This window comes from Erythrolamprus reginae, chromosome 12, assembly GCF_031021105.1.
Source record: "Erythrolamprus reginae isolate rEryReg1 chromosome 12, rEryReg1.hap1, whole genome shotgun sequence".
Lineage (NCBI taxonomy): Eukaryota > Metazoa > Chordata > Lepidosauria > Squamata > Dipsadidae > Erythrolamprus > Erythrolamprus reginae.
Window position 1 is genome coordinate 13,183,156 of NC_091961.1, and position 20,902 is coordinate 13,204,057.

Consider the following 20,902-nt stretch of genomic DNA (forward strand, 5'->3'; position numbering starts at 1 on the left):
TAGCAGGAGTGTGGTGTGGACTGGAGCTCAACCCATTGTGTGGCACTTGGGTCTTAAACTTGGACTGCCGGCTTTCCAGCCAACAAGCTCAACATCTTAACAAATGAGCCACCATGCCATCCTTATTTATGTGTATCCTACCTTCATTATTTTTTTTACAAATGACTCAAGGGGGTGAACATACCCAACACACCTTTCTAACCTATTTTCCTTTCTCCCATTTTTAGAAAAGCATTTTATTTATTTATTTATTTTTATTGCTGAATATTTCATCAGCGCAGTTCGGGGGCCGTCATGTTGCTAACATATTTTTCAGTTTGTCAGTCTTTAAGGGAAGCTGTTTACCAACTCCCTGTCATTCTATGCCTCTCTCTCCCTTTTTTCTTCTTCTTTTTAAATTGCTGTTTTCAGGCACTCCTGCAGCAAAATCCTTCCCTTTGAAAAAATAAACAAGGAGGTTGTGATCTTGAGATGAAAGAGTAAACTTACGGAGGAGCTGCAGAAGCAACTCAGAGGAAAACAGGGAAGGCATCAAAAAGCAGGGACGCCTAATGAGCTGAAAGGATTCAAACTCATGGCCTTTGAAAGCCTTTCCTCTCAGGCTTACGGTGTTGGCTTCAAAAACAAGTTCTTCAAAAGATGGCCCATGAATACGGAAGTGCATCAGTACAGAAGGAACTCTCTGGAATATAGATAACTGAACCAGGCTAAATCCAGTATTTAATGCATATTGTGTTTTTCCTATCTAATTGTTGTGAAACAATGCTAAAGCTACTTCACCATCCTAGTTGAGCATGACTTTGGGTGGCTTTTAGGACACATCTGTATAATATTCTGGGCAACAGTAGAAAAGTGGACTGCTGTTACCTTCTCCTGGAATATTTTTCTTTCAACGTGTCAGTGTGGTCTACAGCCCATTCATATATGAAGCAGAACCAATCCTGCTTAGCTTTTGACCCCCAAGAAGGTCAACTACTTGCTGAGACAACATGAGATAGAGTTCAAAGTAAAAGTTGTCTCTCCTACATATGGTTAAATCCTTCTATTGCGGTTGACTCATGGAAGCCACCAGCAGCCATTGGAATCCTGGCTTCTTCAATGGCAGCACCTCTGGGGTAGCATTAAGGAACCACTCCAATTTCAGCTCCCAGTTCACTAGTGTGCAGCTGATCCAGTCTTTCAAACCTCTGATCATCCCCTGCTACACCTTGGTGGTGCTTGTTGGCATCTTTGGCAACTACCTTCTTCTTTATGTCATCTGCAAGACCAAGAAAATGCACAATGTCACCAATTTCTTCATTGGAAACCTGGCCTTCTCAGATATGTTGATGTGCGCAACCTGCATCCCCTTTACCCTGGCATACGCTTTCAACCCCCAAGGGTGGATCTTTGGGAAGTTCCTGTGCTACTTTGTGTTCCTGATGCAACCAATAACCGTCTATGTCTCTGTTTTCACACTTACTGCCATTGCTGTGGACAGGTAAATAAATGTTTCCTATTAATCAAGACTCTCGTGCAGTGTTTCTCAAGCTTGGCAAGCTGGAAGATTTGTGAATGTCAACTCCTAAAGGTCAGGAAGTTGAAGTTCACACCTTTTCAAGTGCCAAGATTGAGAAACGCTAGTCTAAAAGAGCGATTTGGTTTCACACACTTTTTGCTAAACTGTCATAGATTCATTTGAGCTGCTGTCCATTTCCCTTATTTGGTTTTGGCTAGTGTGCTGTGCGAGTGTAAATATTGGAATTTATTTGGGAAACCATGTTTAGATAAATTATGCTTTAACACAAATGTGCAAATTTAGATTTTGTGTTAAGAGGAATCTCTGCAATTCGAAGGTGAAACACATGATTGACAGAAAAGAAGACCTCTTATTCCATCATTGACCCTCCCTAGTGAAGCTGAAATGCAATTCACCTTGAGGGCATGTACTGTAGCTGGGATGTTTCCATTACCCTTAAGGACTGAAGCACTCCAGGAAGTTGAACAAGAGTTCCTCACTCTTCCCAAATCTACTCACAAATTGTGAGGATTGATCCTGGGACTCTCTGCCTGCCAGGCATGTACTTACCATGGTTCTTTCATTAGGACAATAGGATAGGTCAATTTTCTTTGTTATGTTCCACAAATGTCCTACTGTTTTCATTTCATTCCTGCTGGGAAAGAACTTATTAATATAGTTGGTTCTTCCTTCTTGTATGTCCAGCAGAGATTTAAAAATGGAGCATTTACTGGTTGATCATCATTATCCTGTTGTTTGCTCTTTTCTAACTTGTGGCCAACTGCTTTGGTAAATAAGTTAATTCTTACACCTTTCCTCCTCCATAAGTGAGCTGAGTGGGTGACTATGACCAGATAATTAGGTTTATTTGCTCTGCTTATCCTTTTCCCAGCCTGGTCCAAGAAGGATCACAGACACAGCTGGTTTCTCGCTGCAATGGGAATTGTCCTTGTCCTTTAATTAATAACATGATAACTTATTATTTGCCACAGAGAAAAACATAGATGCCATAATCACTGAATGCAGCTGTTGCCTTTGGAAAGCCAGACAAATGTAGAAACTTTTGGAACTGGGAGTCGGTGATAGAACATTTCCATAGCAACATAGTCCTAGCTGAGGTTGGAGATGCAACTTATCCTCTCTGCACTTTCTGCCAATAAATTGAACAGTATATCCAAGAGGAGATGGGCACATCCCCAAAAGTAGATAGAACCAAGACAAAAAAATGGATGCTGATGGGACTAAATAAACAATGAAAATATAATATAATAATTGCATATCTGGAAGCCACAATTCTAGGGCAATCTTTGAAGCCTTCTGGAGAGCCTCTCTTTGGGCTTTTAGATGGTTTGTGATACTCTGGGCAAAGTTGCAAACAATATTTATTGACAACAAAGGGCCAGATTGTATAAGAGATCTAATGATATCTACAACCCCTCTAGGGAAAGAAAATAAGGACCAGCTCTCGATATTTCCAGGCTAATGTGTTTGTAATGTCCATAACAGGACAAAACTAGATTACATCTGATTCTTGGCCATGCCTCCCCCTGGATTCAATCAGGGTGCCCATATGTGCACCATATTCCACTCGTGTTGACCTTCATAAATGGTATACGTGGTGGCTCGGTGAAATAGTAGATAAGAGAGAAAAGAAAAGACTAAACAGCAAATCTGGTTGGGTGCATTGGGTAATCTCAGGCCAAGGGTAATGAATGCCTCTCTACCATATAAGATCAGAGTTGACTCAAAACAAAGCAATGCTAATTACAGGCGTGATATTGCTGGCATGTGAAAGCAATAGCAAGTTTCTGTTGTCCGGGGCCATATTTTATTTAATATAATATGTTAGGCCTGTCACAAACTGCAAGGACTTAAATGCTAATGCAATGAAGTCCCCAGAGGGGATGGGAAAGGAATTTCAGCCCTCCCTATGTTGGATACTTTAAAAAACAGAAATAGGTTCATTAAGCATATCGAAGACCAATACAGGTAGTCCTCGATTTACAACAGTTCATCTAGTAACCGTTTGAAGTTAGAAAAGCACTGAAAAGGGGACTTATGTCTATTTTTCACATTTATGACCGTTGCAGCATCCCCATGGTCATGTGATTTACATTTGGATATTTGACAGCTGACTAACATGTATGATGATTGCAGTGTCCCAGAGTCACATGATCCCTTTTGTCAATGGGGAAACCAGATTCATTTAACCAAAAGGTGCTTTTAAAGAGGCAATTGGACTTTCTGGAGTTTTCTTTGAAGATGTTTCGCTTTTTATGGAAAAGAAGTGAAATGTCTTCAAAGAAAAACCAGAAAGACCAGTTATTTATTTATTTATTTATTTATTCATTCATTCATTCATTCATTTATTGGATTTGTATGCCGCCCCTCTCCGTAGACTCGGGGCGGCTAACAACAGTAATAAAAAACAGCATGTAAATCCAATACTAAAACAACTAAAAACCCTTATTGTAAAACCAAACATCCATATACACAAACATACCATGCATGAATTGTAAAGGCCTAGGGGGAAAGAATATCTCAGTTTTAAGGAGCTTACGAAAGGCGAGGAGGGTGGGGGCAATTCTAATCTCTGGGGGGAGTCGGTTCCAGAGGGTCGGGGCCGACACAGAGAAGGCTCTTCCCCTGGGCCCCACCAAACGACATTGTTTTGTTGACGGGACCCGGAGAAGGCCCATTCTGTGGGACCTAACTGGTCGCTGGGATTCGTGTGGCAGAAGGCGGTCTCGTAGATACCCTGGTCCAGTGCCATGAAGGGCTTTATAGGTGATGACCAACACTTTGAATTGTGACCGGAAACTGATCAGCAACCAATGCAGACTGCGGAGTGTTGGTGTTACATGGGCATTTTTGGGAAAGCCCATGATTGCTCTCACAGCTGCATTCTGCATGATCTGAAGTTTCCGAACACTTTTCAAAGGTAGCCCCATGTAGAGAGCATTACAGTAGTCGAGCCTCGAGGTGATGAGGGCATGAGTGACTGTGAGCAGTGAGTCCCGGTCCAAATAGGGCCACAACTGGTGCACCAGGCGAACCTGGGCAAACACCCCCCTCCCCAAAGCTGAGAGATGTTTCTCTAATGTGAGCTGTGGATCGAGGAGGATGCCCAAGTTGCAGACCCTCTCTGAGGGGGTCAATAATTCCCTGCCCAGGGTGATGGATGGACAGATGGAATTGTTGCTTCTTGAAAAGCACCTTTGGGACAACCATGACTTGGATGACTGAGAACCTCCATAGACAGATTCACTTAACAACTGAGTTACTAATTTAACACTGCAGTGATTCACTTATCAAATGTGGCAAAGAAGTTGTTGTCAATTTCCTCCATAACCAAAGGTGGTGGTAAAATCTGGAAGGCTCCAAAACTTCAAAGAAGAAACTGCCTTTTCTTAGATATTTCCTTTTCCTTCAGAGGACTCAAAGTTGTTGAAGAACTGCCCACACGCTCCATCCTACTCATCAAAAGAATACATTCCATAAACAGCTGTGGCTTGACCGCTCTTCATATGGAGAAGCTTCTTCAGTAGAGGCCCTACAGGGAATAAAGCGGAAAATGTTGCCATACTGGTCACTGCCTGTTAGAAAAATTCCCCAGACCAAGAGAATAAAAGCAAAAGTCTTTATTAACAACATAATATAAAACATAGAAAGATATAGAAAACATAGAACACATTTGACCGGCATGATCATACAGGGACCTGGAGAGGTCACAGGAAGGGTCCCCGTGTGCCTCTGAAGGTAAAGTACCCAACTACAAGGATCATCTTATATAAAGAAACTCCTCCATGACTAAATGAATGTTTTCCCAGTTGTTACGGAGGATTATCTTTTGCAGTGTTCCCTCCATTCTCAAGGAGAGTTTTCCATGGAGAAGAGATTCATAATTCAATATCAGAATGCAGACAGTGATCATTCCTGATTGATAGTTCCCATTCTCACATTAGCTCTTGAGTGCAGCACAGCTTTGCAGGGATGAGATTAACAGAACACAATTTGTGAAAATAATTCTTTGTTGCTTTTGATATGGTAGAATACTTCAGTAAACATTCTGAATTTCAATGGATCGTTTTTCAAAGCAGCAACTGATGACATTGGTTAGGATACACATAAATTTTAGTAAACCTGTATTTTTGGTGATGTGATTCCTCTAATCAGTGACTACCTGTTCTGTCGGGCTCTCTGGTAGACTCCTCCCAAAAATTCACAGGTACAAATTTCAGACACACACATGTTTGAAAATTCAAAACAATGTTCTTTATAATGAAAATTCCCTTAACCTAAGCCCTCTTTTGGTATAGCAAAGAGCACTGGTCTCCAAACAAACTGGTAATTTGTACAAGTCCCTTATCAGTTCTGTGATACTTAGCTTGCAGCTGTGAGGCAATTCACAGTCCTTCTTTCACAAAGTGAAACACACTTTGCTCTGGTTTAGTTTCAAATCGGGGGAAAATCAGCACACAAAAAGTCAAAGTCAGTAAAGCAATCATGAAACACAAGGATCAGATAATGGCCAAACCCACAGGCTGCTATTTATAGCAGCTCACTAATTACCACAGCCCCACCCAACCACAGGTGGCCTCATTTTCTTTTATCATAATCTCTCAGTTGTTGTTGCCTATGCATCGCTCTCCGCATGCATGGCTGTATCATTAACTCTTGTTCTGAATCCAAGGAGGAGCTAGATAATTGATCTCCTTCTGAGCTGTCTGCCACACTCTCCTCCTCCCTGTCACTCATGTCTTCTTGGTCAGAGGAGCCTTCATCAGCAGATTCCACTGGGGGCAAAAAGGCCTGCAGCATGTGGATGTCTCCCCCACATCCACAGTCCTTGGGGCAGGAGCTGGGCCAGAGCTAACCACAACACTACCTTGTAAAAGAAGGAAGCAAATCTTCATTTAGCAAAGTCTCCCATGGCGAAAAAAGACTTACATATACAGATAGGAGCGTTTTCCCCTTTATTTTGGTATTGTCTAAAGACAATCTCAAAATATACAATACCTGTTAAACTTTGCAGAGGCCATTAAGCAAGTTAGAAATTGACAATTGGCAGCAATTCTCATGCCAATATCAGCTTCTACCAACACCTCAGCAGTGGAAAATAGCCTTTGTCTCAGAAAATCAAACTTTAGAAAGATTTGCCATATATTCTTAAAGTCAAAGATAGAGAAGAACTTTGGTTTATTAGCAGGCTTTGAAAGAGACCAGGAAGAACCTGCTGTGTGTGGTATTAACTGACCACCTGAAAAGAAAGAAAAAGCCTCTGTGATTCATTCTTCCCCAAAATAGATTTTCCCCATTATTTTATTCTGTGATGAGGTTGCTGATGGGATAATTTCAATGGCCAAGGATCGTTCAGGGGTGTGTTTTACCTTAGGACATTCTTCTCTTATTTAATTAAACCCGACAGCAGAAGAACATAAATTAAATCAAAGCAGGGAGTAAGGAAGAAAAGAATGCTGGACTAAATGCACATCAGGCACCCGGAAGGTTTTGCCAGATTCTGTACTCCAGTCTGAAATTTCAATCTATTCAAAATGTAGCTGGAAAGGACCTTTGAAGTCTTCTGGTCTAATCCCCTGCTCAAGAAGGAGACCATTCCAGACAAGTGATCGTCCAGTCTCTTCTCAAAAACCTCCGATGGCAAGTTGTTCCACTGGTTAATTATTTTCACCGTCAAGAAGTTCCTCCTTAGTTCTAGGATCTTTCCTTGATTAGTTTCCATCCATTGCTTCTTGTTCTACCCTTAGATGCTTTGGAAATAGTTTGACTCCCTCTTCTTTGTGGCAGCCCCTCAAATATTGGAAGACTGCTCTCATATCTCCCCTAAGTCCTCCTTTTCTCTAGACTAGCCAGAGCCAAATCCTGCAACCGTTTTTCATATGTTTTAGTCTCCAGGCCTTTAATCGTGACCAATAATAAGCCTTGGTGGCGTATTAGTTAGAATGCTGTAGTGCAAGCTACTTCTGCTGACTGTCGGCTGCTTGCAATTTGTCAGTTCAAATCCCACCAGGCTCAAGGTTGACTTGGCCTTCCATCCTTCTGAGGTGGGTAAAATGAGGACCCAGATTGTTGGGGGCAATAGGCTGATTCTGTAAAATTGTTTAGAGAGGGCTGTAAAGCACTGTAAAGCGGTACATAAATCTAAGTGCTATTGCTATCATTTTAGTTGTTCTTCTTTGCCCTTTTACCAAAATCTCAACATCTTTTTTGTAATGTGGTGACCAAACTTGGATGAAATATTCCAAGTGTGTCCTTAATTAAAGCTTTATAAAGTCGCACTTTCTGCAACGGATCATTATAGGTAATCCTCGATTTACAACCATTCACTTAGCAACCATTTGAAGTTACAACAGCACCGAAAAAGTGACATGGGATGAGGCTAGTCCTCGCACTTATGACTATTGCAGCATCCCCACAGTTATGTGAGCAAAATTATGCCACTTGGTAACTGGCATAATATTTAGGATGGCGGCACATGATTTCCATTTACGACCTTCCCAGCTGCCTTCTGAAAGCACAATCACTCGTGGAAGCTGGATTTGTTTAACAACCATGAGTCACTTAACAACCATGGTAAAAAAAATCATAAAATGGAGCATGATTCATTTGACAACCACCTTGTTTAGCAATGGAAATTCTTGCTCATTGCTTATTGTTTCATGCAGATCTTTATTAACTTTATTAATGGATGGAATCTGACCAAGGAGAGATTCAACCTTGAAATAAGGAAGAACTTTCTGATGGTGAAAGCGATCAACCAGTGGAACAGCCTGCCAGCAGAGGTTGTGAATGCCCCATCACTCGACACATTCAAAAGGAAATTGGACTGCCCTCTGGCTGGGGTAGTGTAGGGTTTCCTGCTTGAGCAGGGGGTTGGACTTGATGACCTGCAAGGTCCCTTTCAACAAAAACAAACAAACAAATAACTGACAGAAAGCCAGAAAATATTTATGGTCTGGGCCAGGCAGTGAAGCCAACATCAGAGAAGAAAACGATGCAGGTGACACTCTGGGTCAGCTAAATATTACAAATTTATGTACACTTACACAGGAGTAAAAGCCCAGGATACTTTTTATTTAGTGAGCAATTTCACTCTTCCTTTGAAGAGCACTCCTTAAGTCAATAAATCATAACAACAGAAGGGAGTTTGGAAATTATATAGTCCACTCCTTCACAATGGAGAGTATGCAAAGCCAGACATAGATACCGTAGTGACTGATAATGTTGCACCATTGAATACCATCAAAGATCTTTCAATGACCATAGCTAAAACCCTGGACTTTGATGGCTTTCCCAGATAAAGATGTAGGTCTGAGGGGTGTTGAGATGAGCATCTGTTAATGCCATATTATAACCAAGGGTTTGCCCAATGCAAGCTATTTTGATATATTCTTCGTGGTATTATTGGGATGGGTAAATATCGTTCCCAAGCAGCAAATGCTACTTAAGAAATTAAACCCACATATAGAACTGCCGGAGAACCAGCAGTAAAACTTTGAATAATAACAAAGGTTTGTATTATAATGAGCATAGAAACACTAGCAATTTATTTTTGTGACATGAGAAGACATTTGTCTTTAGATGTGACCCTGAGGTGGGAATGAGCATGCAGTTGTTAGCCACCAATCAATATTTGTATTCACCAAAGCTCCAAGTGTTAAGCTAGAAGTAACAATGCATGCTGATTGGAAAGAGCCATTTATTACAGGGGTAGTACAGCTAGGTCAGTGATGGCAAACCTTTTTTTGTTTGGGTGCCAAAAGGGCGCATATGCCCATGCATGCCCACACCATAATGCAATGCCCGCCCCCATGCATACACGCACGATCTTCCCACCTCCCTCCAGCACATGTGCACAGGGCTCACTGAAGACTCCGGAGCCTGAGGAGGGTGAAAAATGGTCCAATGGCCCAACCAGAAGTTCATTTATGTTGGGCCATTTTTCACCCTCCCCAGGCTTCGGGAGCAGTGGTGGATTGCTGCTGGTTCAGACTGGCAGCAATGGCTGGATGCTCATGCCCCCAAACTGGTTCTCTGGTTGCCGTAGCCGGCAAAGAATTATATGTGCATGCACAGAGGCTTCTGCGCATGCAGAGGGTCATTTGCGCAATGTGATGGGGGCACGTTCATGAGCGAAGCAAGTGTGTGCATGTGCAAAACATACACTTCAGTTGCAATGCAAACTGGTAGGGAAGGTAAGTGGAACCCACTCCTGTTCGGGAGGCTTTCCTGAAGTCTGGAGATGAGGGAAAACAGCCCAATGGCCCAACCAGAAGTTTATTTCTGAATTTCTGTTTGGGCTGTTGGGTCCATTTTTCACCATCCACAGGCTTGAGGAAGGCAAAATCGGCCTTCCTCCCACTGCCCTATGGAAGACCAAAATCTGCTGGCCAGCGCGCACATGCGCATTGGAGCTGACATAGGGCAATGCCTCGTGTGCCCTCAGATAGGCCATAGGTTTGCCATCACAGAGCTAAGGGCATACCCAATTACAAGTAAAATGTTGCTGGAGAAGAACAGTTGTTCTCCTGGGTCTTCCTGCCCCATGGATTGAATTTGCTCTTTTATTGATTATATATTAAGATTATTGTTCCTTTAATATACACTGGGCATGTAGGAAAGTTATTATTATTATGTCCATAATACAAGCAGGGGTGAGCAGCAGGCAGGACGGGTGGAACACAGTTCCATCAGCAGAAATGAAGATGCGTGCACAGCTCCAGCTGATCAGTGGCTGTCACTTCCTGGATTACTCGGCCTGGCTCTCCTCCCCTCCCCCCCCCCCCCGCTGCTGCTGCTGTGCCTGGGCTCCTTGCTTCTTTCCTCTTTCCTCCTTCCTGGCCTTGGACGAGCTTCCCTCTCTCCTGCCCGGCTCCTCTCCAGCCTCACGTGGCCACCTCCTGCCTGAGGTGCAAACAGAATGCTTCTGGTTCACCATTTATGCTTCTGGCAGCACCCGTTCGCCTAGCTACCCAGCCTGAGGTGGGGGGCAACCCAGGAAGGAGAGCGTGGGAAACGCGAAGCAAATTGTCACCCCAGCGAGTGACACTGGTAAGGTTGTAAGTCGAGGACTTAACAGTTCACTTGAACGATGATGATCGTTCAAGCCACTCCCACCTGGTCACATGGCCAGCAAGCCATTCCTATCCAATCACATGACCATTAAGCCACACCCACAAAATAAACCACACCCACAGTGTGGCAGTAAAAATTTTGGCTGCCCATTACTGAATACAAGTATTAATCCTAATGCTCATGATAATGGCAACAGTGATAATGATGATGTCCAGAAGAAACATGATTGCTTTTTATGCTGCATTTTCTTGCTTTAATTATTACCGTCCTTGAAATTTATCTTGGATGTTGTCCTCTTCTCTGTTTCAATTTTTCTATTGTTTTAATGTTTTAACATATGTATTTTTTCTAAAAGATTTGGCAGCACCTTACAAAGCTGTGGTTAGGGTAGAATGATTGAGAAGCAGAAAGAATTCCATAAAAGAGCAGAAAAAGAAACATGTTCATTCCTCTTGCTTCCTGCTGGATGGATGAAAACTAATCAAGTAAAGCACCAATTTAGGACTGAGGAGAATTTTACTGACAGTTACTCAGTCCTGCTCCAAAACTGGAAGTTTTAAAGAAGATGTTGGGTAACCATTTGTCTGAGGCAGTATAGGGTTTCCTGCTTAAGAAAAGGGTTGGGTTAAGACCTACAAGGTCCCTCGCAACGCTGTTATTCTGTAATTCTGTTATTCTGCTCTCCCAGATATTACACCACTCTGCATCTCCTGAAGAAACGTATCTCGTTTACAACTTGTGTGTACGTCATTGGTGGGATTTGGCTGCTCTCATGTGCCCTGGTAGCTCCCGCTGTTGCCCACACCTACCACGTGGAGTTCCAGAAGGAAGGCTTTGCCATTTGCGAGGAGTTCTGGATAGGAGAAGAGAGGGAGCACCTGGCTTATGCTTACAGCACCTTGATCATCACCTACATCCTGCCTCTTTCAGCTGTCTCACTCTCCTACATCTGCATCACCATCAAGCTGAAGAACCGTGTCGTTCCGGGTCATCCAACGCAAAACCAGGCCGAGTTTGACCGCCTGAGAAGAAGGAAGATCTTCCGCCTCTTGGTGTTGGTGGTGGCTGCTTTCGCTGCCTGCTGGCTCCCCATTCACGTCTTCAATATCATCCGTGACATCAACATCGACCTGATTAACAAAGAATACTTCCTTCTGTTGCAGTTGCTCTGCCACTGGTTCGCCATGAGCTCTTCCTGCTATAATCCGTTCCTTTATGCCTGGTTGCACGATCGCTTCCGAAGCGAGTTGAAAGAAATGTTCACCTTCAAGAAGAAGATCATCCCTGCCAATAATTGTGTTGCAGTCAGTGTTATGCTTTAGGTATAGATTCAATTTCTGCATCAAGTAACTAGGGCAAAGTCTGTTTTAAGTTGAGTTCAACTGCTTATGACTTGACAAAGATGTTCATATAGTTTTCATATAGTAAAGAGCGTCTATGTACACATAGGAATAGATTATTGTTCTGTGCTTCAGATATTTTGAATTACAAATCTAGTTACCCCAAACCAGGAATAGCTAATGGTTCAGGTGACAGACTAAGCCCAAGGTAAAGGTAATGATTTCTCTCACACATATGTGCGAGTCTTCGGAGAGGGGCGGCATACAAATCTAATAAATTATTATTATTAAATTATTATTATTATTATTAGTCGTTCCCGATTCTAGGGGGCAGTGCTCATCATCTTCATTTCAAAGCCGAATAGCCAGCACTGTCTGAAGAAGTTTGTGTGGTCATGTAGCCAGCCTGGCTAAATGTTGAAGGCACACAGAACACTTATCTTCCCACCAAAGTGTATGCAGGCCTTGCACAAGCGGCAAACAGGTGCACAAGTACACTGCTTGACTTCTGTGAGTGGTGACTTGGCGTGCATGCGCATGAGTGCCCACAGCCCACCACTCATTAAAGTTGAACTGTGCATGTTCTAGCCAGTCACTTGCATGGCCCAATTCCAAATAGGCCTCAATCTTGTAGAGGGCCATGGCCTGGGGTTCTTCTCTCTCCTATCCAGCTTCAGGTTGTGCTGCCTCTTGTGTGGTCCCCCTTTCTTCTTTCATTGTTAAAAATATTTCAATAAAAAATAGATTTAAAACAATAAAGAAAGCCAGATCAACTGATTTAAAATACCTTCTGAATTTACAAAAAGCAAAACACCAAATCTAAATACTAGAAAATGAAACTAGAAGTAGGTTCCTCCCGGTTCAGACCGGGTCATCTGAACTGGTAGCAAACTGCTGGTGATGTCACAATGACATCACAGAACAAATTCGGTAGGTGCCGATCCATGGGCGCCATCTGTTTCTAATTGTTTAATTTTTTTGAATGTTTTTTATTTTTTTACATTTCTTCTACACATGTGCAAAAGCTATGTTTCCAGCACTGTGCATCCGTCACCATCTTGTTTTCACCTTTTTTTAGGGTGGGAATTTTTTTTAATTTTTTTCAGCACTGTGCCTGCATATGCCCATGACACACAGCCACACAGTGTGGGAGGAAGCAAACTGGCAACGAGGTAAGTTAGAACCCACACCTGAATGAAACTACCTTTTTTTTTAAAGTAAATCTTTACAAAAAAAATCACATATAGCAAAGTTAGGTCATATGGGAGGGAAACCTTTTTCTTCATGCATATGGTATTACCTAAAGCATCCTCTTATTCACACCTGCACATTTCAAGAACAATGAACAATACTGTATATCTTCTTGGAAACATGTCCTGAACATTTATAAAACTCTATTTTTTCAGATTTTGCTGAATTGTAGTTCATGGCACCCTTTTCCACTGCAGTGAGGGTGCTGTGTTCAGCCACACTTAGCATTTTGGCAAAATCCTCTCACTTATTGCAGAGCTACAGTACAAATGATGACACACAGTTTCTAGTGCATAATTTGTAATACGTCATGAAACATTTATACATATCATGATTGATTGCACATGAAAAGTACTTTTCTGGGAATCAACCACTCATCCTACTTTAGTATCTCTCAATAAACCATGTACGAACTTTCCATCAATACAAATACAGGAGGTAATTTATTAAAGCAACTCTTATCTTTATAGCCAGATAAAAACACTGCCTGTGTATTGATTAGCTTTTAAAAACAGAAAAAACTACAATTTGTAACTGGTTTATTCCATCAATGGTTTTCAATGCTAAGCTGATTTTAGCTCCTGGATTTTCATTTTTTATTATTATTGCAAATACTTCCTCTGATGTCGAATGTGAAAAAGACCTATAAATGGTCTCAATCAACTTGCACAATAAGAGCTAACATTATCCTGTCCTAGAAAGCATTTTTTTTGCCCATCATGTTCCTTCCTGGTAACATGGCAACTACTGGCTTCATCATATCATAGTATTACTCACAAAACATCTTCATTTGAGGACAAAAGAATCTCCCAGACAGTACAGTTCTTTCCTTCTGTAAACCAAGGTGACTATTTTAAACTTTGGATTTTAAGTAAAATGAAAGGGCAACACAGAGTTATTGGTTTATTTCTGTTCGTCATTCCTTTATTTTCAGAGTCGGGCATCTATCTACCTTCACTAGTCCTCTTTTATTATAGATAGCTGTAATGTAGAAGAAGATGCTATCTTAGTGTTGTGATTCAGCCTGAGGCTCCTCAGGGACCGGCTGGATCTCTGCCGGATCCATGCCCAGAGGAGGAGGACAGTGAACAGGAGGGGGAGGACCAGGCAGATGGGGGAGAGGAACGTCAGGAAGAGGAGGAGGGAGAGCAGCCTGAGACCCCCGGGGGGGGGGGGGCTCTCCCCAGCTAGTAGCCTGGATTCATTGGATGAAGACGCACAGGTTATAATAGACATGAGGCAGCAACGAGCAGCTCAAAGACGGGGCCAATTAGAAAGGTATTTCCATCCCTGAATTGGCAACAGCTGGGTTTGGGTGTAGTTCTCCTCAGCAGGGTTGAAAAGGCAGGCCCGCCCTTACAGTCTTGTGGAGAGTTATCAACTGGGAGTCCTGTGACCTTGCTTCGATTCTCGGCGTCTCTGATCTTGGCTTGTGGCCTAGAAGTCTGGAAGACTTGGGGGAGGCGTGGGTTTTATTATCTCCAGCATTGTTTTTGCCAGCAAGAATCCTGTTTTATTGCCTGGCCTTCGTGAAACCTCTGTGAAGCTTCATAGTGTTCCTGTCTGTAAGAACAGTTTTTGTTACCTGTGTTTGCTTTGACTTATATAAACTGCCTTTGCTTTTTACCAGTGTGTCTGGATACTCTTTTTGGTTGGTGTTGGCGTCTGGGGGGACCCAGACAGAACACTTAGGCTATCTGCTACCAGCCTTTTTATATTCTTCATTAATTCTCCAGGCATTAGCTGAATCATAAAATAACAAATTTCCAGAGAAAAACATTGTAAGTCTAACAAACCAGAATCAAATATTTCAAACTGTCTAACATGCTAATTTTCCCTCCTTCAAAAAGTCTTTGAATAGACTCCCCACTATTACCCCACTTCAACAGATTCTAACATAATCCTGGTACAAAACCATTTTTGCTTATTAAAGCGTTGTCACTCATCTTTGCCTTTGTAGATGTTCTTCTCACCTTCTGCAAAGGAAGAATAATTTGATTTTCTCTCTGCTTTAGAACATCAGCACTATTCTTCTGAGGATCTAATTAGATTGTACCCTGTCTAAGCCTCTCACTGTAGAAGCGATTACAACATAATGGGCTCCAGGCTTTTGTTTGTTTGTGTTTGGGTATACAGTGGTACCTCTACCTAAGAACGTCTCTACTTAAGAATTTTTCTAGATATGAACCGGGTGTTCAAGGGTTTTTTGCCTCTTCTTAAGAACCATTTTCTACTTAAGAACCCGAGCCCGGAAAAAATTCCCAGGAAATTTGAGAACGACACAAAGGCCCAGCCAGTTTCCTGCCATTCCCCCTTTAATCCTGGCCATCTCGGGCTTTTCTGGGCTGCCAGAGGAGACGTTCGGTGGTGCTTAAGGAGGCTTTGGCAGTCCAGAGCGAACAAAGCATTTTCTTTTCTCTAGGTGCTTGGAGAGAGAAAAAACCTTTGCCAGCGCACAGAGAAAAGAAACAGTCCCTTCACTTTGGGTAGCCCAGAGCGAACAGAATGTTTTCCTTTCTCTGGGCACTTGGAGAGGGAATATACCACTTTGCTGTGGTGACTCAGTGTGAGGTTGCCTCCTGGAGCACCAAACCGAGGAGTCACCACAGTGAAGGAAAGGCGCCGGTTACAAAGTGAGCAAGCAACAGGAGAGGAGAGCCCTTCAGCATGGGAAGGAAGAGGAAGCAGGTAGCAGCAGCAGCCTTTCTGTTAAAGGAGCAGGAGGTTCCTCCCTCTCGCCCACCTGTGTTTCTCTCTCTGGCGTAGTGTATGGGAGGCAATGTATGGGAGGCAGTATCACACCGGGTGTATGGGAGGCACATGCGCCTCCTCGCCGCCTCAGAGTCCCTCTTTTTTTAAAAAAAGTCTTAAAGTTTTGGATTTTTTTTATTCCCCTACCCTCACTTTCTTCCTTCGGCAGTGACTCTCCTCCCTTTCTTCCTCCTCCTCTTCCCACCCAAATTCAGAGCTAATGGGTTTGCATGCATTATTAGCTTTTACATTGATTCTTATGGGAAAAATTGCTCTTCCTACAAACTTTTCTACTTAAGAACCTGGTCACAGAATGAATTAAGAGGTACCACTGTACTTCCATTTCCATACAACACAAGTCAGGGGGCATTAGACTAGTGTAGATGGAAACATATGATACAGGGAATTAAGGTTAAGAAGAGAGGCATTAAACCAGCGATGGGCTACGAGCCGGAATGCTAAATTGTGCTCGCCGCCGCGACTCATAAGTTCTTGTGAGACCACCGCGATTTTGCTGCTGCACCTGTGGAGGTAGCAAAATTGTGCCCGTGTTTCAGCGAGATTTTACCTGTGGCTCCGTGTGCGATTTTGCTAAATCATGCTGGTCCTGCAAGAACTTACGAGCCGCGGCGGTGAGCATAATTTAGCGTTCCGGCTTGTAGCCCATCACTGCATTAAACCAAATCAGATTATCAAATGCGTATTATTTTATCTACCTAGGATTGTGAGGATTGACTGGCTGCAGTTCTTTTGGTTCTGATACTTGGTCTCGACCTCCAAGATGCTGAGACCCTAAAAAGAGTGCAGAGAAGAAAAATACCCCTCCAAGGCCTTTTATTGTCAGTAGTGCTTTTCTGAGAAACTCTTCAAGCATTCTCATTTGAATAATAACTTTCTCTTTTTAAGGAAAACAAAATTTTTTAAAAATTAAAATATACTGGGAAACATAGAAAACTGATAACAGAAAAAGACCTAGTGGTTAATTGACTACCCCTTGAAGGGATTTTTCTTGCTGTTGTTGTCTTTTTAATTAATTGATTGTTTTAATTAATATTTATATTTTAATAACATTAATTAAAATGTAATTATTAAATAAATTTAATTAGTCTGATAATATAGTAGGAAACCAAATTTGGAAGAATTGGAATATAAATTTATTCTGGATTATACTTTGCCATAATAATATATACTGCTGAAAAAAATAAATGAAACACTCAAATAACACATCCTGGATCTAAATGAATGAAATATTCTCATTGAATACTTTGTTCTGTACAAAGCTGAATGTGCACAACAGTATGTGAAATTTATTGACAATCAGTGTTGCTTCCTAAATGGACAGTTTGATTTCATAGAAGTTTGATTTACTTGGGAGTTATATTGTGTTGTTTAAGTGTTCCCTTTATTTTTTTGAGCAGTGTAGTTGTAGGACTTTGACTTAGCAAGTTATATGAATTTAAACTAGGAGTAGTGTGTGATACCACTACTGGTTCTAAGTACCGGCCTCAACCGGGAGCAACCCACCACTCATTCAGACATTCATTATTTGTACTGTACATCTGGCTTAACCTAGGGCATGATCCTGCCAACTGTCGCTTGGTCAACCTTAACAAACCATGACTTACCATGATGAATGAACCCAACTTGGATCAGACAATGGAACCAATTCAAGCTGTATCATTTCCCCGTCAGTACTACATCTGTTGTGACATTGAATTATTTCATGCTTTGGCCTATGTGATCAAAGTACCTCCTGCCAAGAAGTATGATCAATGAGTAATAAATGTGCCCAGTGAAAACTAATTACTCTGTGGTCTCTGATGATACCGGATGGATGAGCTTTAAAAAGGACATGGCATAAACAGCGTAACCATAGAAGCATGGCTAATTGCTTGCTTTGCAACATGGCAATCTTCTCCTATAATCTACCTGTCCTGGGTTAAGTGATTATTTCACAGGTGATGCATATCCAGGGTATTGCTTAGGGATGCTTAGACTTAAAAATATAAGCTCCCATTTGAATTCTTGAAATACAAACTTACCTTTCAAAAGCCCTTTACATTTGAATATTTAATGTTTAAATGTGAATTTGGATAGATCAGGCACTCAACAAAATTCCTATTAGAAAACACTGTTTTATTTTTTAATTTTCCAGTTGTTATTATTATTGTTGTTGTTGTTGTTGTTATTATTATTATTATTATTATTATTATTATTATTATTATTTTTGTTATTATTAATTGGATTTATATCCCGCCCCTCTCCGAGGCCTCGGGGCGGCTTACAACATATGAAAAACAATACAATTCTGAAATCCAATAATTACTAAAACAAGCAGTCAAAAACCTCAATTTAATTTTAAAACAATCATTTCTAGTCTACCAACATACATTCCATTCAGCATACATTCATTCATAGGTAGGGGATGATGACTAGTGTCCCCAGGCCTGTCAGCACAAGTGCGTCTTCTGACACATATGGAAGGTGAGGAGGGGGGGGGGCAGTACGAATCTCTTGGGAGAGCTGATTTCAGAGGGCCAGGGCCCCCACAGAGAAGGCTCTTCCCCTAGGCCCCACCAAGTGACACTGTCTAGTTGACGGGACCTGGAGAAGGTCGACTCTGTGGACCTGACCAGTCACTGGGGCTCATGTGGTAGAAGGCGGTCCCAAAGTAATGTGGTCCAATGCCATGTAGGGCTTTATTGGTCATAACTGAAATGACCGCTTCCTGTCGGCTTCGGCTTCTCCCATTCCTGCCGCTTCGAGGAAAATCTCGAATTTTGCCATGTAGGCATCCCATGACGACTTTTCGGGGTCGAAGTAGTCGGGAGCCCGGCCGATCTGGAGGTTATTCATTCTTGACACGTGGATTCGTCGTTCTCTCGTCGCCAGTGAAATGAAGCAGACCAGACAGATATATTGAAGACGGTTCCGTTTATTCAGCTCTTTTGCAAGTGACTCCAGCAAGGAACGCGTCTGGGCTGTCAGTGTCAAAAACAGCTCTATTTATACTTTAAAGGCTCGCGCCTAAAAGAAACGGCCGTGCGTCTTAACCAATCAGACGCGACCCTGATTTATTCACATTTAAATTGACAGAGACAGTATTTTTTTACAGAATTTCTTTTTACAGTCTTAACAATAACCAATACGTTGAATTGCGTTCAGAAACCGATTGGCAGCCAATGCAGCCCGCGGAGTGTTGGAGAGACATGGGCATACCTGGGAAGGCCCATGACCACTCGCATGGCTACATTCTGCATTATCTGTAGTTTCCAAACACTCTTCAAAGATAGCCCCATGTAGAGAGCATTGCAGTAGTCGAACCTCAAGGTGATAAGGGCATGAGTAACTGTGAGTAGTGACTCCCTGTCCAGATAGGGCCACAACTGGTGCACCAGGTGAACCTGGGCAAACGCCCCCTCGCCACAGCTGAAAGATTATGGTCTAAGGTCAGCTGTGGATCGAGGAGGACGGCCAAGTTATGAACACTCTCTGAAGGGGGCAGGAATTTCTCCCCCTCCCCAGGAAATGGACAGATAGATGGAATTGTTCTTGGGAGGCAAGGCCACTCCATCTTGTCAGGGTTGAGTCTGAGCTTGTTAACACCAATCCAAACCCTAACATTCTCCAGACATCAGCACATTACTTCCACTGCTTCACCGAGTGGACACGGAGTGGAGATGTATAGCTGAGTATTATCAGCATAGTGATGGTAACTCACCCCATGTCCTCTGATGATCTCATCCAGCAGTTTCTTATAGATATTAAACAGCAGGGGGGAGAGAACTGACCCCTGAGGAACCCCACAAGGGAGAAACCTAGGAGTCAACCTCTGACCCCCTGCTAACACTGACTGCGACTAACCGGAGTGGTAGGAGGTGAACCACCACAAAATGGGGGCCCCCACTCCCAGGCCCTCCAGCCAGTGCAGAAGGATACCATGGTCTATGGTATCGAAAGCCACTGAGAGGTCAAGAAGCACCAGGATAGAGGATTGACCCCTATCCTGGGCCCACCAGAGATCATCCCTCTGTGCAACCAAAGCAGTTTCTGTGCTGTAGCTAGGCATTAATCCTGACTGTTGAGGGCCTAGATAATTGGCTTCCTCCAAGGACCGTTGGTGCTGGAACAACACCACCTTCTCAACAACCTTCCCAATAAAAGGACGGTTGGAGATGGGACAATAATTGTTTAAAACAGCTGGATTCGGGGGAGGATTTTTGAGGAGGGAGCACACAAGTGCCTCCTTGTAGGGAGCCAGAAAAGACCTCTCCCTCAAAGAAGCTTTGATAATTTCCTGGACCCAGCCTGTGTCACGTCCCTGCTGGCTGAAACCAGCCAGGAGGGACAAAGGTCCAATAAACAGATGGCAACATTCACAGCTCCCATGATCTTGTCCACTTCCTCAGGGTTAACCAGATCAAACTCTTCCCACACAACAGGACTAAGACGAGCCCCTGTCACCTCGACTGACTAATTGTCAACCGACACTGCATTGCAATGGGAGTCAAGTTCTGTCTGAATCTGGCCGATTTTATCTGCGAAAAACCTATTGAAATTCAATTCAATTCAATTTATTAGATTTGTATGCCGCCCCTCTCCGAAGACTCGGGGCGGCTCACAACAATAATAAAAACAATATTCCAGTGAAAAACAAATCTAATATTAAAAAGCACATAAAACCCTATCATATTTAAAAAAGCAAACAACATATACATACCCAAACATAAATATAAAAAAGCCTGGGGGAAAGGTGTCTCAACTCCCCCATGCCTGGCGGTATAGATGGATCTTGAGTAATTTACGAAAGACAAGGAGGGTGGGGGCAGTTCTAATCTCCGGGGGGAGTTGATTCCAGAGAGCCAGGGCTGCCACAGAGAAGGCTCTTCCCCTGGGGCCCGCCAAACTACATAGTTTGGTCAACGGGACCCGGAGAAGGCCAACTCTGTGGGAACTTATCGGTCGC

The 20,902-nt window shown here is 42.7% G+C and overlaps 1 protein-coding gene across 2 annotated transcripts; it reads left to right on the forward strand.

The window, feature by feature from the left end:
- The first annotated feature begins 995 nt into the window (after window positions 1-995).
- LOC139174638 (prolactin-releasing peptide receptor-like) lies at window positions 996-17,542 on the forward strand. 2 transcript variants are annotated; one of them, XM_070765126.1, is made up of 3 exons: window positions 996-1,480; window positions 11,283-11,940; window positions 17,510-17,542. In XM_070765126.1, the coding sequence occupies exons 1-2, from the start codon at window positions 1,059-1,061 to the stop codon at window positions 11,914-11,916; spliced, it is 1,056 nt and encodes a 351-aa protein (XP_070621227.1). In that variant the 5' UTR covers window positions 996-1,058; the 3' UTR covers window positions 11,917-11,940; window positions 17,510-17,542. The 2 variants fall into 2 exon arrangements, with proteins under 2 accessions (XP_070621227.1, XP_070621226.1); XM_070765125.1 differs by lacking the exon at window positions 17,510-17,542 and having other exon boundaries at window positions 11,283-12,142.
- Window positions 17,543-20,902: the final 3,360 nt, after the last annotated feature.

Bases quoted from the DNA above. Each gene is read 5' to 3' on its own strand.
- LOC139174638 (XM_070765126.1), top strand. From the start codon at position 1,059: ATGGAAGCCACCAGCAGCCATTGGAATCCTGGCTTCTTCAATGGCAGC. The intron at 1,481-11,282 runs GTAAATAAATGT...CTGCTCTCCCAG, and splicing joins ACTGCCATTGCTGTGGACAG to ATATTACACCACTCTGCATC.